This window comes from Geotrypetes seraphini, chromosome 10, assembly GCF_902459505.1.
Source record: "Geotrypetes seraphini chromosome 10, aGeoSer1.1, whole genome shotgun sequence".
NCBI lineage: Eukaryota > Metazoa > Chordata > Amphibia > Gymnophiona > Dermophiidae > Geotrypetes > Geotrypetes seraphini.
This window is the reverse complement of record NC_047093.1, coordinates 64,761,708-64,777,573: the sequence shown is the minus strand read 5'-3', so window position 1 is coordinate 64,777,573 and position 15,866 is coordinate 64,761,708. Positions and strand designations below refer to the sequence as shown.

General features: G+C 43.8%; 1 protein-coding gene across 3 annotated transcripts in view; it reads left to right on the top strand.

The window, feature by feature from the left end:
• Positions 1-15,866, top strand: part of PHF19 (PHD finger protein 19) — a 62,266-nt gene that overhangs the window by 19,767 nt on the left and 26,633 nt on the right. For all 3 annotated transcript variants that reach the window (XR_004540942.1, XM_033961829.1, XM_033961828.1), the window contains exons 3-6: positions 2,204-2,285; positions 6,100-6,195; positions 8,152-8,255; positions 11,630-11,778. Coding sequence is in view for 2 of the 3 variants with exons in the window: in XM_033961829.1 (XP_033817720.1) it covers positions 2,204-2,285; positions 6,100-6,195; positions 8,152-8,255; positions 11,630-11,778 (431 nt within the window). In the remaining variant the exon portion in view is untranslated. The remainder of the gene's footprint in view (positions 1-2,203; positions 2,286-6,099; positions 6,196-8,151; positions 8,256-11,629; positions 11,779-15,866) is intronic.

Below are 15,866 nucleotides of genomic sequence, written 5' to 3'. Positions count from 1 at the left end.
TACCCGTGGCTAGCCATGGGTAGCCGCAGATAACATGCCGAAATGGGGAGAGAAAACTAGTGGTCGCCTGTGGGGACGGGGACATGGCCATTCACCGCCCCATGGTGTGGTGAATGGTCTTGTCTCTGCAGTGAAGTAAGGTCACGGATTGCGCGGTCCAGCAACCCCCTCTTGCAAGATTGCCGTCGTCCCGCCATTTCTCTCCCTCCCTTCCCCTCACCTTAAGTGGCAAATTTAATTTTTCTTCTTCCAGCGGCACGCTTTCAACAAGTCGTGTGCGGCTGCTTGAGTTGAATCTTCTCCTCCGACACAGCCGGAAACAGGAAGTTGCGTCGGAGAAGATTCAACTCAAGCAGCGGCACTCGACTTATTGAAAGCGTGCCGCTGGGAGAAGAAAGGAAAGTTTAAGGGCAACTATAGGCAGCATCTCAGAATAGCTGCCGCACCTGTGACCCCATGAGAAGGGAAATGCTTTTTAAAGTAAACCAGGAAGGTAAGAGGAAAGGATGGAGACTTTGAATTGTGGTGAGGAGAAGTGCCAGACCATGGGGGCCTCCTGAAACCCTTAAGTTAACCAAGATGATTGAGACAGAGGGGGAAATGATAAACTGGAGGACAAAATGATGAGCCCAGGATTGGGTGGGAAGGGGAGAGAGAGAGAGAGAGAAAGTGGACATTGTGATGGAGGGAGAGAAGAGAAAGGGAGAGATATTAGACTTTGGGAAGGAGGGAGAAAAATGCTGGATAATGGGAAGAAAGAGAAGGAGACCACGTGATTATTACTAACCTGAACATCAGTAGTGCACAATGAATAGATCTTAAACTTAAGAAGAAACTCTAGTTTAATTTTGGGACAGGACGGGGAGGGGACCGAGCTCGCGGGGATGGGATAGGGATGGAGATGGGGACTGAGCTCAAGGGGACGGGATGGGGATGGGGACGAGCTCCCGGGGATGGGGCAGAGATGGGGCCAACATTTTACCCCGTGTCATTCTCTACTTGGTAGTATATATAATTTTATATATATAAGAAAGGGGAGCTTTGAATTTGGAGCATACCTTTTTCTGTGGTAGCTCAAGGTGAGTTACATTCAGGTACAGTTGGTATTTTTCTAAGTTTCTAAAAGAAACAATAGAAGTTAAGTGACACCAAATATTTCAAGGAACTGCAGTGGGATTTGACCCTGGCTTCCCTGGTTCTCCGTCCGCTGCTCTAACCATTTCTTTTCTTCCAGTGCTCATTGGGTAATCTGTCCTTTTCTGGCACAGATGTACAGGGACTAATTTTCAGACCATGGAAGGCGGCCCGTCTACCTTCCATGGTGGGCGGCGAATCTGGAAATTCAATGCTTTATCCAGCGACCAGCATTGAATTTCCAGTCTATTTTAAGCCGCGTGTGACACAGCCGGCCAAGCCGATATTCATCGGCTGACCAGCTAGGCCATAACAGCGCAGACTTTGACATGATGAGGTCACATGCATGCACGCATGCATGTGATGTCATAATGCTGAGGTATGCACATGCACAGAGGTCCTCCAGATTAGGGCTACCAGATGTCTGGATTTCCCCGAACATGCCCTCCTTTTGAGGACATGTCTGAGGGTCTGGATGGCTTTTCAAAACCCGGCACTTTGGGTTTTGAAAAGCTTCCCGACATAATCGCAACGGGAAGGGGCATCCGCACGGATGCAATGGAGTGACATCACATGTGCCGTCTGGGGGGGGGAGGCTGAGAGGGCGGAACAGGGCGGGAAAGAGGCGGTCCTGGTGGTGTGGCCGTGGGCCTGGATTTCCCCAAAGGAAAATCTGGTAACCCTACTCCAGAGGGCTTCGAGTTTGAGGAAGGAGACATGAGGTTCGTATGGGGGTGGGGCTGATGGTAGAATGGGAAGGGGCTGGGGGAGGAATGGGGCAGGGAAATCTGGCAAACCAATTGTAGGGGGTGATGGTGAGCACATCAGATCCATTCTGAAATAGAAAATAACTTTCCTGCCATCGGGAATTTTGGAAGGGATCCGCCAGGCTGACTCACCACTACCATGGACAAAAACAGAGAAACATCCTGTGAGCAGGAAAGTAGAAAGATGCTAAGCACAGTATTTTTACAAAGGAGAGAATGTGGTCCTCAAATGTGTGCCTACCAAACTGTCACGACAAGTTAAATGTGACAAGGGCGTGTATTTCCTTTCTCTGCTGCTGTAGTCGAGCATGACCAAGCGGAGCTGTCTTGTAACCTTTGAAGATAATTCCAAATATTGGGTGCTGTGGAAGGACATTCAGCATGGTGAGTGATGCACCGGATCTTCTCTTACAATGCCTAAAGGCTTTCCCAAATCTCTTCTGATGACTGCACAGCCAGGTTTCAGGATATCTGCAGCGAATAAGCGCTCAAGTGGAATAGTCTTTATAGAATTTGCACTTAGCGTCATCCTAGCGTCTAACTTTGGGCACCCTGTACAGATTCACCCGCTCATTATGTATAAATCCTTCTGCATTTATTATTGGTGAAAGACTGACGTGGGTGTACATTGTAAATGTTTCATGTCTTTGTATTTCTTGTCACTGAAATGAAGAAAATGATACGAAAACATGATGCCAGATGCAGGACTCTGCCCTTCCTCTCTGCTGACAAAATGTTTTTCAAAATTCTCCTGGTCCCCACACAGGCTTGCTCCCCATCAGGGGGTTTGTCCATCTACACATAGAAACCAACTTTGAATGGTAGGGGTGTGGGGGGGGGGGGTGTAGGAGTGGGGGGGAGTGCTAAACCCTACAAAAACTGTCCCTTTAATGATAGATTGTCCCTTTAATGTTAGGTTGAAGGAGCTTGCTCAGTTATTAGGGTGTTTCCAAGCACCCACTGCAGCAATCCTGCATGGCAATGCCTAAGCTGATGCCAGTGCCATTTGAGATAATTGCTATATTTCAAAATGGTACCATCCTGTGGTCATAATCTCACTACACTTTCGACCTGGTTTACAGCACAGCACAACTACTCATGAAAGATCAGCAGAGTCCACAAAGAGAAGTACTAAACATTCCACAGGCATAGAGTTCCAGAACAAGGCAGTAAAACCCACAATTCGCACATCAGCAATGCTTCTTCTGTGAAAATTATTAAGAGGAGGAAAAAGACTCAGAACCCCCCCTCCACCAAACTGAGAAACTCAGGTTGAAAACAGGTGGAGTTTTACAGGGTGTAATAAAGTCACTGGCATAAAAAACCTCCTCAATAATATTTCAATAGAGAAAAGCCTTGTGCAATGCAAGTGGAATATACTCTGCCTTGTATCAGGACCCCTATGATCTGAAAATGATTTGAAAAGCCAAATTCTATTGAGTAAACAGAAAGACACCGCACATCGACGGTGGCCAGCGTTTCGCTAATTATAAGCTGCCTCAGGATGTGAAATCACAATCAATCCTGCAAAACACAAAGTTATATATGATCAAATACTTAACGTTTGAAGGATAGCTGCTCAAACCGTCTCAATGAAATGGACCGGACACTTTTCAACGTACTCTCAAATCAACTCCTCGATCAAACATGGTGGTTCCCCAAACACAGAGAGTGGATTATGCCCCGCCTATTTAAATCCCATTGGTTGTGGTCACATGGGACAGAGATAGAACAGGATTGGATAAAATCCTACATGTTGAAACCTCTCCCGAAAGTGAGTAGTTGTGCTGTGCTGTAAACTAGGTCGAAAGTGTAGTGAGATTATATTGTTTGGTTTTTCGAGGGGCTTGTGTTGTGTTTGCTAGTTGTTACCATCCTGTGGTCATCCAGTAACATTAAATAGTGCTAAGCCAGCCTAACGCTAATATTCAGCGCGAGATGGCTGTTGTAAGTACATAGCTGCTAGCTGGCTATGTTGCATGACTTTGGCAGCTATCAATGAAATTTAAAGCGCTAGCTGGTTACGTTGGCTGTATAATAGCTGCTCTATCTTTTGGCCGCTATAAATTTAGCCGACCAGCGTTGAATATCAGCTTAGCCAGCTAAGTTTATAGCGTCAAAATATAAACTAGATAGTCAGTGTCGGCCACCACAAACGGCCTAGCATTGAATATTTGGGCTCAGTGCTGACTGTGGGAGTCAGCCTGGCTAACTCCCATTGTCTGAATATTGGTCCCTTAGGGCTAGATTCACTAAGCTCACCGATCGTGTACCAACCTGATTTTCTAACCTCTGTGCTCATCATCCTCCGATCCGATCCGATCCACGCATGCAAATGAGGGCTACAGCATTCAAAGTAGGAAGGACGTGATTCACAAAACAATTTCAGGAGCAGCGACTGGGCTGGCCGATCCAAAAACAAGCTCTCTGCCCTAAATCTCCTGCTCTCTGCCCCGATTCTGCTTCTCCTACTCTCTGCCCTGATTCTCCTGCTCTCTGTCCCAATTCTCCTGCCCGTGCCGCCCTGCTCTCTGCCCCGACTTCATGGTTTTAACCTGCGGTGCAGCCCCGCTTTCAACCTGCGGGTTAACACCACGGGCTCGCGAAAGTTTCCAGCTCTATATTAAAAAAAAAATTTCCTGCTCTTCCTTTGCGGTGAGCATGCGAAGACCATCTACAGGCAAAGAAAATGGTCTGCGCATGCGTCAGGATCACTTTCCAGCGATCCGTGCTGTTGGTGGGGGGGGGGGGCTCAGATTGCCCCCATTTGCATGAGGACGTGTTGAGAATTCATCGGCCTGCCACGGATCGCACACAGATCGCACACGATCAGGCAGGTTAGTGAATCTAGGGGCTAGATTCACTAAGGGCATGGATCAGATCCGATCCATGAGGGATCCGATCCGATCCGTGTCTGGGAGGCTGATTCACGAATCGCCCTAATGCCCTAAACAGTTTGTTTTTTGTTTTTGCTTTGGCTAAACAGTTGTTTTTTTGTTTTTGCTTTGGCGATCTGAATCATGCCTTCAACCGCCTGCCCGGATCACTCTATAGCAATCCCAATGCATGTACAGACCATGGTCTGCGCATGTGCTGGCCCTCCAAGGCCGGCAGAGAAATTTTTTTTTTTAAGGTTTTTAACTTTTTTTGTGAGCCTGCGGTTTTAACCCACTTTAAGCCCGTGGGTTAAAACCATGGGCTTGCACTGCGGGGAAGGGTGGGAGAGTTGGGGTTGTAGGAGTTTGGGGCAAGCAGGAGTTCAGGGCAGGCAGGAGATTGGGGCAGGTGAGAAAGTCGGGGCTGCAGGAGTTCAGTGCAGGCAGGAGATCAGGGCAGCAGGAGATTGGGGGAGGCGGGACAGTCAGGGCTGCAGGAGTTTGGGGCAGGCAGGAGATTGGGGCTGAGAACAGGAGTTTGGGGCAGAGAACATAAAAACAGGGCAGAGAGCAAGGCGGTAGAAGGCAGGGCAATCGGAAAGAACCTGAGCGACTGGTCCTCAGCAGTCGCTTGTTTGTGATCGGCCAGCCCAGTCGGTGTTGCAGGGTTTATGTTCGTGAATCGCTGCCTGCCATCATTTGAATGCCGTTCCCCCTCATTTGCATGCGCGGATCGGAGGATGATCGGGACACAGGTTAGTGAATCGGGTCGGAGGGAAATTGGGTTGCAAAGGGGTCGCACACCGGTACACGATTGGCTTGCTTAGTGAATCTAGCCCCTAGCCCTTAGTTTATAGAATAGCACTGAAGTGCAGTTACACGTGTAACCATCAATTAGTGTCAAGTATCACCAATTAACACCACTTAAGGACTATTATTGATACTCAGGGCTCCTTTTACGAAACTGTGTTAGCGGTTTAACACGCGTAATAGTGCGAGCTACGCGGCTAGAACTAATGCCAGCTGAATGCTGGCGTTAAGGTCTAGCGCGCGGGGCAATTCAGCGCATGCTAAGTGCGTGCTAAAACCGCTATCGCAGCTTTGTAAAAGGAGCCCTTAGTGTAAGTGTATGTTGTTGCCCACTTTAGACTTAATAGCACTGATCAAGAATAGACATACCGTTAATCAATTTATTATACACACTTCCATCTGATTAAACATTGAAACATCAGTTCTTTACATTTTGGCTGTTAGATTCAAGCAAACGCATTTATAGGTTTCAAATCTCATACAGACTTTGAGATGATATGTGTGTCTTCTAGCTGGTGTTCCTGGAGAGGAGCCGAGGTGCATTATCTGCTCAGGAACGACATCCATTCTTCTGAATGAAATCCTCATCTGCGGAAAATGTGGTCTAGGTAAGAGCAGCACATGGGATAGTATCATATCTATCATACAAAAAAGAATCCAATATAATCAATCAACAAACTTACTAAAATCCAGGGAAGGGGGGGGGGATTTTTCTGTCCTAATTTTGACCTTTGAGTATTTACATTTGGGGTGGATGGGAGGATGGAAGGGCATTATTAATTTGTGTAGGGTAAGGCTATTGGGAAAATTTATGGGCTCCTTTTATGAAGGCGAGCTAGCGGGTTTAATGTGCGTGACTTTTCATCACCCCTGCGCTAGCCAAAAAACTACCGCCTGCTAAAGAGGAGGCGCTAGCACATCTGGCGGTTTAGCACGCGCTATTACGTGCATTAAACCGCTACCGCGGCTTCGTAAAAGGTGCCCTATGTTTCTGAATTGTATTGAATAATCATTGGGTGGGTGGGAGAAAATGATTAGGTTAGGTATATTTGTAAGTTGAATGTGCTTATGTTGATTAATTATATGTTATATATCTGTATGTTGCATTATTGCAGTTTGGAAAATCAATAAAGAATTTAAAAACAAAAAACAAACTTACTAAAAATAATAATGATAGTGCTCAGTAAATACCATTTTACACTGACAACAGTGTGGAGTAAATGATGTTAAAACTCACATCATAGCATCCTCCCTATCTCCTTAAGTATAATAGATGTTAATAGTAAAAGGAACAATCACTTATCTCAAATGATTCTTCATTGAATCTCACAAGGAGGCTGCAAATGCTATCAAATGTACTTTTCTGTTGTTGGGTAAATTCCATGTGCCATCAATCCCTATCGTGTAGTTCAGTGTTCAAATATATTCAATCCATAATCACCCAAAATAATCAAAATAATCCTGTGCAAAATATTCCTCAAGTCCAACGAAAAAGTAGGAAGTAGGAAGAGATATGGGATTTTTATAAACTTTTTCGTTGGACTTGAGGAATATTTTGTACACGATTACAGTATTTTGATTATTTTTGGTGATTATGGATTGAATATATTTGAACACTGAACTACATGATAGGGATTGATGGCACATGGAATTTACCCGACAACAGAAAAGTACATTTGATAGCATTTGCAGCCTCCCTGTGAGATTCGATGAAGAATCATTTGAGATAAGTGATTGTTCCTTTTACTATTAGCATCTATTATAATTAAGGTGACAGGGAGGGTGCTATGATGTGAGTTTTATATCTAACAGCATCCTTTTGTCACAGACTCCTACCTAGAGAGGACCTATATATCCTATTATATTTATTTCATATTCCACTGTATGTAACATAGTAAATAACGGCAGATAAAGACCTGAATGTGAATAATTAAGCAGTTCACAGGGACCTCATAGCTATGACATGGCATCTAAGTGTTTCTTTATTACAAGGACAGTAGCACAAGGGATCTTGATAAGTGACTGGGATCCAGTAAGCCTGTGCTTTGCCGATGGTGATCTGTAGTTGCAGGAGTAAACTATGAGGTGAAGGGGAGATGATAAGGAAGGAAGGAGTTAATAGGCAGAGCTTTAGAGGAGGTGGCATTTCCCTTGTACAGTTTACATTTTCCTGTCAAAAAGCATCAGAAAGAAGTGATTCATTACCCTCTCTTACTTTGTTGCTTTAAGAACTAGGAATACTGATAACAATGTTCGCTTTCATTTTTGGGTTCTTTTATGGTATAGAAGTGCAAAGAGCATTAGTGCATCCCACTTTCAGGAATGCAAAGCTCTGAATGCTTTAACCAGGAGGATGCCTTAGGATGATTCTACAGGCCAAGAATTTCTAGGTGTGAGAAAGCAGGCAAATGTTGGCATGTTGAGCTTTAGAAAAAAAAAAAAAAAAGGCAAACTTGGTCACTGAGGCAGAACTGGAAACTCTGGTGTAAAACCAACTTGAGATGGCTATGTTTTGTATTATCACTTGCCTCACATGCATTCTGAGCCAAGTTTGTCTTTCATAGGTTACCATCAGCAGTGCCACTTTCCCTCTGTAGGGGGCAGCAGTGAAAATCCATTATCAACACCATGGTTTTGTAGAAGATGTATTTTTGCACTGGCTGTTAGGGTAAGTATGTGATCTTTCTATAACAGTGTTTCCCAAGTTGGTCCTGGAGTAGCCCTTTGCCAGTCAGATTTTCAGGATATCTACAATGAATATGCATGACAGAGATCTGCATACAGTGGACGCAGTGTATGCAAACCGGTCTCATGCATATTCATTGAGAATATCTTCAAAACTTGACTGGCAAGGAGGAACTCCAGGATCAACTTGGGATATACTGTCTTAAAGGGTAAAACATTTATCTTTCCAAAATATATGTCTGGAGAATCATCTATTCTTTTTGATTATTCAACAAAACACATAGGACTCCTTTTATTAAGGTGCACTAATGGATTTAGTGTGCATTAAGAGTTCCTTTGTGCATCTAGAGCAGTGCAAAGCACTCAGCGTGCTGGCCTGTGCTAAAAACCGCTTCCGCTGTTTTGTAAACGTGTGTGTGTGTGAGTTGGGGGGGGGGTTTAATTCACTGAAGAATAAGAGAAAGTAGTTAAAATCAGAATAATGAAAAAAATCTCTCAATCTTTATAAACTTCTATATGTGGACCCAGTAGCATAGCTAGGGTGAGAGACGCCCGGGGCAGAGGTGTCCCTCCCACACCCTCTTCCCTGCCCCCTCTTGCCGCATGCGCGCACTGCTTTCCTTCTCCCGCACCTCTTTAATGTTCACGGTGTGAAAAGCAACCCTAACCTGCTGCTGGCACCAGCGCGGGCCCAGGAAGTGATGTCAGGGGAAGAGCCGACGCTGGCGCAAGCAGCAGGTTGGAACTGCTGCTTGCACCGCGGACGTTAAAGAGGTATGGGGAGAAGGGAAGGAGCGCTCATGCATAGTAGTGGGGGAGGATGGGGAAGGAGCAGGGTGGCAAAGAAGAGAACAGGTGCTGGTGCCTCGCCAAGATGGCACCCGGGTTGGACCCCCACCCCCCTTACTACGCCACTGTGTGGACCATCAAAATAGGAAAGCACTGAAATGAAAGACGCCATATCAAAGTGATATCTTCACGTATTTCATCATCAGTCCATTATTGTTTTCCAAAAACTTTTCTATTTAGTGTTACCCCATGCAGGTACAAGTCCATAACTCAAATACTTTTCTAACAGTACAGTGTTCCCCCGCAAATTCATGGTTCGCGAATCGCGGACTCGCTCATTCGCGGTCTGCTCCGACCGCCTCTTCCTGTAATAAAGTCAGGCTACACCAATCAGGAACTGCGTGTCAAAGCAGCTCCTGATTGGTGTAGCCCGACTTTACTACAGGAAGAGGCGGTCGGAGCAGACCGCAAGTGATTTTCCTCACCTGCCGGCGCTCCAGCTGCCCTCTTCTGCCTCCCCTGCCTTTTGACGGGCAATTTTTTTGAAATTCACGGGGGTTCCTGGAGTGGAACCCCTGCGAATTTCAGGGGAGTGCTACATATCAAAACTCAAGTTGTTCAAAATCATGTGAAGAATTGATAGGAGCTGCATTGGACCATAGCATTAGATAGTGCAGAAGCGACGGGACAATATATCCTTGATGTAGACTTGACTGAAAACATAATATCATGTCAGATTGGAAGCTGAATATTGGCTGATTGCATTTTGTCTGCTTAACAAAATTAAATGACTTTTAAATATTAACACATGATAATGAATAACCTGAGTTTTGATATATTGCTGAAAAAGTATTTGAATTATGTACTAATATTTGCATGGGCTAACACTTTAAAGAAAAAAAAAAATTGGATCAATGATGAAATACATGCAGATATTACTTGGATATGGGGGCTTCCATTTAAAGCACTTTCACATTTTTTATGGTCCACATATAAGTGTATATAAGGATTAAGAGATTTTTCATAAATCTTAATTCATTGAAGGGCACAGAAGATCAGGAATTTTTTATGCATAAGTGGCATTTTAGGATTTAAAAATGAAATTGGTAAAAATTGGAGAAAATCATTCAGATGATTGCTCAGCAGCATAACAAGAGTGTTACTATGTTATTAACACCAGACTAAAAAGAATGTATGTGGTATATAGCAGGAAACAGATAATAGCACCTCATTTAGGGCTTCTTTTATCAAGCAGTGGTAGAGTTTTATACCACAGGCTGGCGAGGTAAGTGCTCCAATGCGCATTCAGCTCCTCTGAGCATTGGAGCATTTACCCTGCCAGCCTGCAGTAAAAAGCTCTACCGGTGCTTGATAAAAGGAGCCCTTATTTATTTGTTTGTCTTGGGCTCAAGGTGAATTAGGTAAATTCAGGTCCTCACAGGATGTGGAGTACAGTCTTTCCATGTGTGCTGTGTTGAGCTTTGCATTAGAGAATGACATGGTGACAAAATTCATCACCGTTCCCGTCCCCGCGGATAACCGCGGGAAATAATCCCATGTCATTTTCTAGTGTCTATTTCAACCTCAGTCCTTCTACACCAGCATTCTTCAAAGCAAAGCTTGCGGGTCAGTGGTTGTGCCCAATTATACTCTGATTCTTCCCTCTCTCCTTAAAGAATGACATGAAGATGGTTTCCCGCGGTTATCCGCGGGGGACGGGAACGGTGATGAATTTTGTCACCGTGTCATTCTCTACTTTGCATCCTGAGGGGACACATTACGAGTGTCCATGAATCTGAGATAGGCACTCAACTTTAGGCACCTCTTATAGAATGTCCCTCTAGGTGCCAATTACAGAATCTGGCCCTTAATAGTCAGCCACTTCCTATGAAATTTCAGTGAAATAGTATCAAACATCAATCCCATTAAATATTATTAAAGATATTCTGCCATTGGTTATTGCCTTACAATATGCAAACAGGGACAGGGGAGGAATTTAGGGCAATCATATGGCCTAAATCTATCTATGGTGCTAAGAATTGTGGGTGGAAATTTGCGTCCAATTTCTATACACAATTTGAGTAACAAATCAATTAGCATCAATAATTGGGTGCTAATAATCAATTATCAGTGCTAATTGGCAGTAATTAAAATTCAAATGTACATTTTTAGGCACCAGGATCTGTGCGTAAATTTAATGCGCAGATCCAGAAGGAAGGGGTGGCCATGGGAGGGGTCTAGGTGGATCAGGGGTATTTCTGGAATTTATACATAGTTTATAGAATAAGGGAAATCCATGTGTAATTTAGGCATGAGAATTTGCACCAAGTTATACTTGATGTAAAGTCTCATGCCTGAAATTGGGTGCACCAAATTCTATTCTATAAAAGGCGCCCAACTTTGAGCCCTCTTTAAAGAATAGCGCTTAGCTCAAAATTTTATCGGCAATGATTTTTTTTTGGGTGCCATACACAAAATCTATGCTGTTTACTGATAAATCACAATGCTTGATTTTTTTTTTTAAACCAAACATTTCCTTCAGCCTTATGTTTTTTTGTATTTCTGCAGAAAGGAGGTGCCTTAAAGAAAGGGGCAATAGCTAAGACATTGCAGATAGTCAAGATGGTGCTGCCATATCATCTGCAAGAGATTGAATGGGATTCACCCCATAGAACAAACCAGCAGCAGTGTTACTGTTACTGTGGAGGACCCGGAGAGTAAGGCACAGAGAAAGCATTTTATGCATTTGGATTTCCAGTTACAGTTTTAAAATGCATTGAATTTTCTACTACAAAAACATAAAAAAAATATATGTACTTATCTAAAAGCTTAAAAATGTTTGAAAGTAGAAAAGAGAAAGCATTTCTGATGTTTATTTCCTTTGTTGAAGCAAAGCAAAAGAAAGGCAAAGCCGATGTCACAATACAACACAAGGGATTTTATTGAAAATTCCTATGGGAAGTCCCAACTGAGATCTCACTGAGAGTTCCTTGACAAGTTTCTTTAGAAGTTTGGCTGCCAGTACTTCTTTCAGTACGTTGCTAAAGGTCTTTTTTAAGACTACCTGAAATAGAGATACCACTGTAATATCCTGTTATCAGTTTGGCATGTCCCCCGAGGAAGGTAGTGTTCTGCCAAAACCAGAATCCTAGTTGGGACTTCCCACAGGAACTTTCAATAAAATCCCTTGTGTTGTATTGTGACATCGGCTTTGCCTTTCTTTTGTTTTGCTTCTCGCTGTGCTGGGCAAAGGAAGGCTCCTCTTTTTCTGTTGTATTTCCTTTCTTGGCAATACTATAGTCCCGATTATGATTGAGGGTGTTGTAAGGTGAATCCCAACTGTGTCCTGAGGTCACCGACCGGTCGGATTTCAGCATATTGCGGAAGATAAATATGCATCATAACTGTTGCATTTTTCACTTATGAGCATGTGTCTTCTTCTTTCTTTTTTAAAGTAACCCCTCCCCCTCCTTTTATGAAGCCACGTTAGGCTTTTTTATCGCCGGCTGAGATGGCGAAAGCTCTGACGCTCATAGAATTCTTATGAGTGTCAGAACTAATACCGCCGTGGCCAGCGATAAAAGAGGCTAATGCGGTTTCATAAAAGAGGGCCTATGTTAAGATATTTTAAACTGTCATTTTTAATAGCTTTACAGAAAAAAAGGTTTCCCCAGCACCATACATGAGAATACCTAGGTGCTGTTTTATTGCATGTGCTGGTGGGTTTTTAGCCCAGTTCTCAGGGCACACCGACTTATGGTTTATTTGGTTATAGCCCTCCCCCCCTCAACAAGGTGAGTTACAATAAAAGGTATTTCCCATGCAGGCAAACTTGGGTCATCCCTCCCCTTTAGAATCACTGAGATCTGGAATAACCTCCCCTCCCCTCTCCGAACCTCAAGCTCCCTCCAACTCTTCCGCAAACACCTAAAAACCTGGCTATTCTCAAAACTGTAACCCTTCCCCCCTCTTAGGCCTCTCACCTTCCCCCTTTACACCTAACTCTTTAATCTCTCCACTGGAGTTCCTCTCTCATCCTTCTTCCTGTAAACCGTGCCGAGCTCCGCATTCGTGGAGATGGTGCGGTATATAAACCCAAGGTTTAGTTTAGTTTAGTTTAGTTTACAATACCACATTCACAGTAAAATAGTACAAAACAGCCATCTATAAATTTCATCCACATATCATACAAATACAACAAATAAAGTGCTCAGCGCCCATACTTCATGACAGAGAAAAGATGTCTCTTCAAAAGCTTGTTAAAAACAATCGTATTTGTTTGCTTTCTAATGTAAGGCTTTCAGGATTCCCTCAATGAGCCTGCATAAGACAGATTTGTGTAGACTGGAGGCAGTACATCCAAATTTATCTCATGCATATTCATTGTGGACATCCTGAAAATCTAACTGGCTGGGTGTGTTCTAAGGGTGTGTTCTAAGCCTCTTCCCTAGGCAGAACCTGAGAAAGAAGGTTGGAAATGGGAATACATAAGAGAAGAAAAAAAAAAAAGGAAAAACTCCAAAGGAAAGAACTCCTGAATTAGCAGTAGGGTGCATCATTCAGTTGCCATATTTTGGTGCCTTTAGACTGAGGTCCGATGAAAGGGACTGTGATTTGAGGTGGAGGATGGCTGCTTTGTGGCTCTTGGCTGAGACTGAGGTGCTTTACAATGTAGGGTGATGCTGGTTAGGAGTGGAGATGACCTTAGGCACTGGGGATGAGATTAATACCCTTCCATCTAACCCCCACTAGGAACACAATTATATTGCAACCCTTGCTAGAACAGGAGAATGAAATCTATCTGTTATACTTTTAAAATGGAACATTCAATGGCTGTACAACAGGGACGGTATAAGAAATTTATGGATGTTTGGGAACCATTGACTAAGTTCTGTAAGGAATGATAACTGATTTTATTTTATCGACTCTTAAGCATACACATCCAGGGTGGGTGGGAGGGAAGGAGGGTTTGCATTGGAATTTCATTCGGGGAATATATGGAGGGTTTCCTGTAGGTATGTCATTTTTCCGATTATTTGGTGGGGGTTGGGGGGAGAAATAGTTATGCATTAATGTTTATAAATTTAATGTGCATTTCGTGTAAACTTATGTATATTGAAATTGTTTGTTTGCACTATGGTAGTTTGGAAATTTAATAAAGATTTACAAAAAAAAAAGAAAGAAAAACTTCACAGACTTGACTGGTCAAAAACCCATGCCTGATGCTTTATGAAAAAACAAAAGGAACTGACCCCAAAATATCCACAGAGAAGAAAATCCAGAGAAAACTAAAAAAGCTCTGTGGAGTGACGATGTTCCAAAATGGACTTTATTTGAAAGTGTCATAGTTCCAAAGGTACACTGAAATCATCCACATAAAGTAAATTCATCCACATAAAAATAAATTCATCCACATAAAAATAGGTTATCCACATAAAAGCCTTAAAGGACCTAGTCCGCTAGGGATACAGGACCCAACACGGTCCGCGTTTTGACAAAAAGTCTTCTTCAGGGGTCCCTGGGGGTCCTATAAAGGTGAATACGTGGGAAACAATTGTGTGGTGAACCGGAAGTGAGACATAAGAACATAAGTATTACCTCTGCTGGGTCAGACCAGGGGTCCATCGCACCCAGCAGCCCGCTCCCGCGGCGGCCCTCCAGGTCCTTGACCTGTAAGTTCCCACCACCTGAATTGTTTATGCCCTAATCCTGAAGTACCTTGTATAGTACCCCTCTATCTATACCCTATAATCCCTTTCTCCTTCAAGAAGTCATCCAAGCCCTTTTTGAAACCCATTATTGTACTCTGTCCTATCACCTCTCCTGGAAGCGCATTCCAGGTGTCCACCACCCTCTGAGTGAAGAAGTACTTCCGAGCATTTGTCTTGAATTTGTCTCCTTTCAGTTTTTCTGAGTGCCCTCTTGTTTTTGATGTCCCTGCTAGCCTGAAGAATCTGTCCCTCTCTACCTTCTCTATACCTTTCATGATTTTATATGTCTCAATCATGTCCCCTCTAAGTCTCCGCTTTTCCAGGCTAAAGAGCCCCAGCATCTCCAGCCTTTCGGTATAGGCAAGGCTTTCCATGCCCTTAATCATTTTTGTTGCTCTCCTCTGGACCCTCTCGAGCATCACCATATCCTTCTTAAGGTACGGCGACCAGTATTGCACGCAGTACTCCAGATGCGGGCACACCAACGCCCGATACAGCGGCAGGATAACTTCCTTCGTTCTGGTAGTGATACCTTTTTTGATAATGCCCAACATTCTGTTTGCCTTTTTTGAGGCCGCTGCACATTGTGCCGCTGGTTTCATCGTTGTATCCACCAATACCCCCAAGTCTTTTTCAAGGTTGCCTTCCCCCAATACCTTCCCTCCCATTGTATAGCTGTACATCGGGTTCCTTTTCCCTATGTGCAAGACTTTACATTTCTCTACATTGAAGCTCATCTGCCATCTATTTGCCCACTCACCCAGTTTGTTCAGGTCACTTTGTAGATCTTTGCATTCCTCAACAGTTCCGACCCTACTGGAGAGTTTTGTGTCGTCTGCGAATTTTATAACTTCGCACTTCGTCCCTGTTTTCAGATCATTAATGAATATATTAAACAGCAACGGTCCCAGCACTGACCCCTGTGGGACACCACTCATGACCCCTTTCGAGTCAGAGTAGTGTCCCTTTACTCCTACCTTCTGTTTCCTGTCCGCCAGCCAATTTTTGACCCATCTCATCTGTGCACGTCCCCTTCTATCCTGTGGCTCCACAGCTTCCTTAGTAGGCGCTCGTGGGGTACCTAGTCAAAAGCT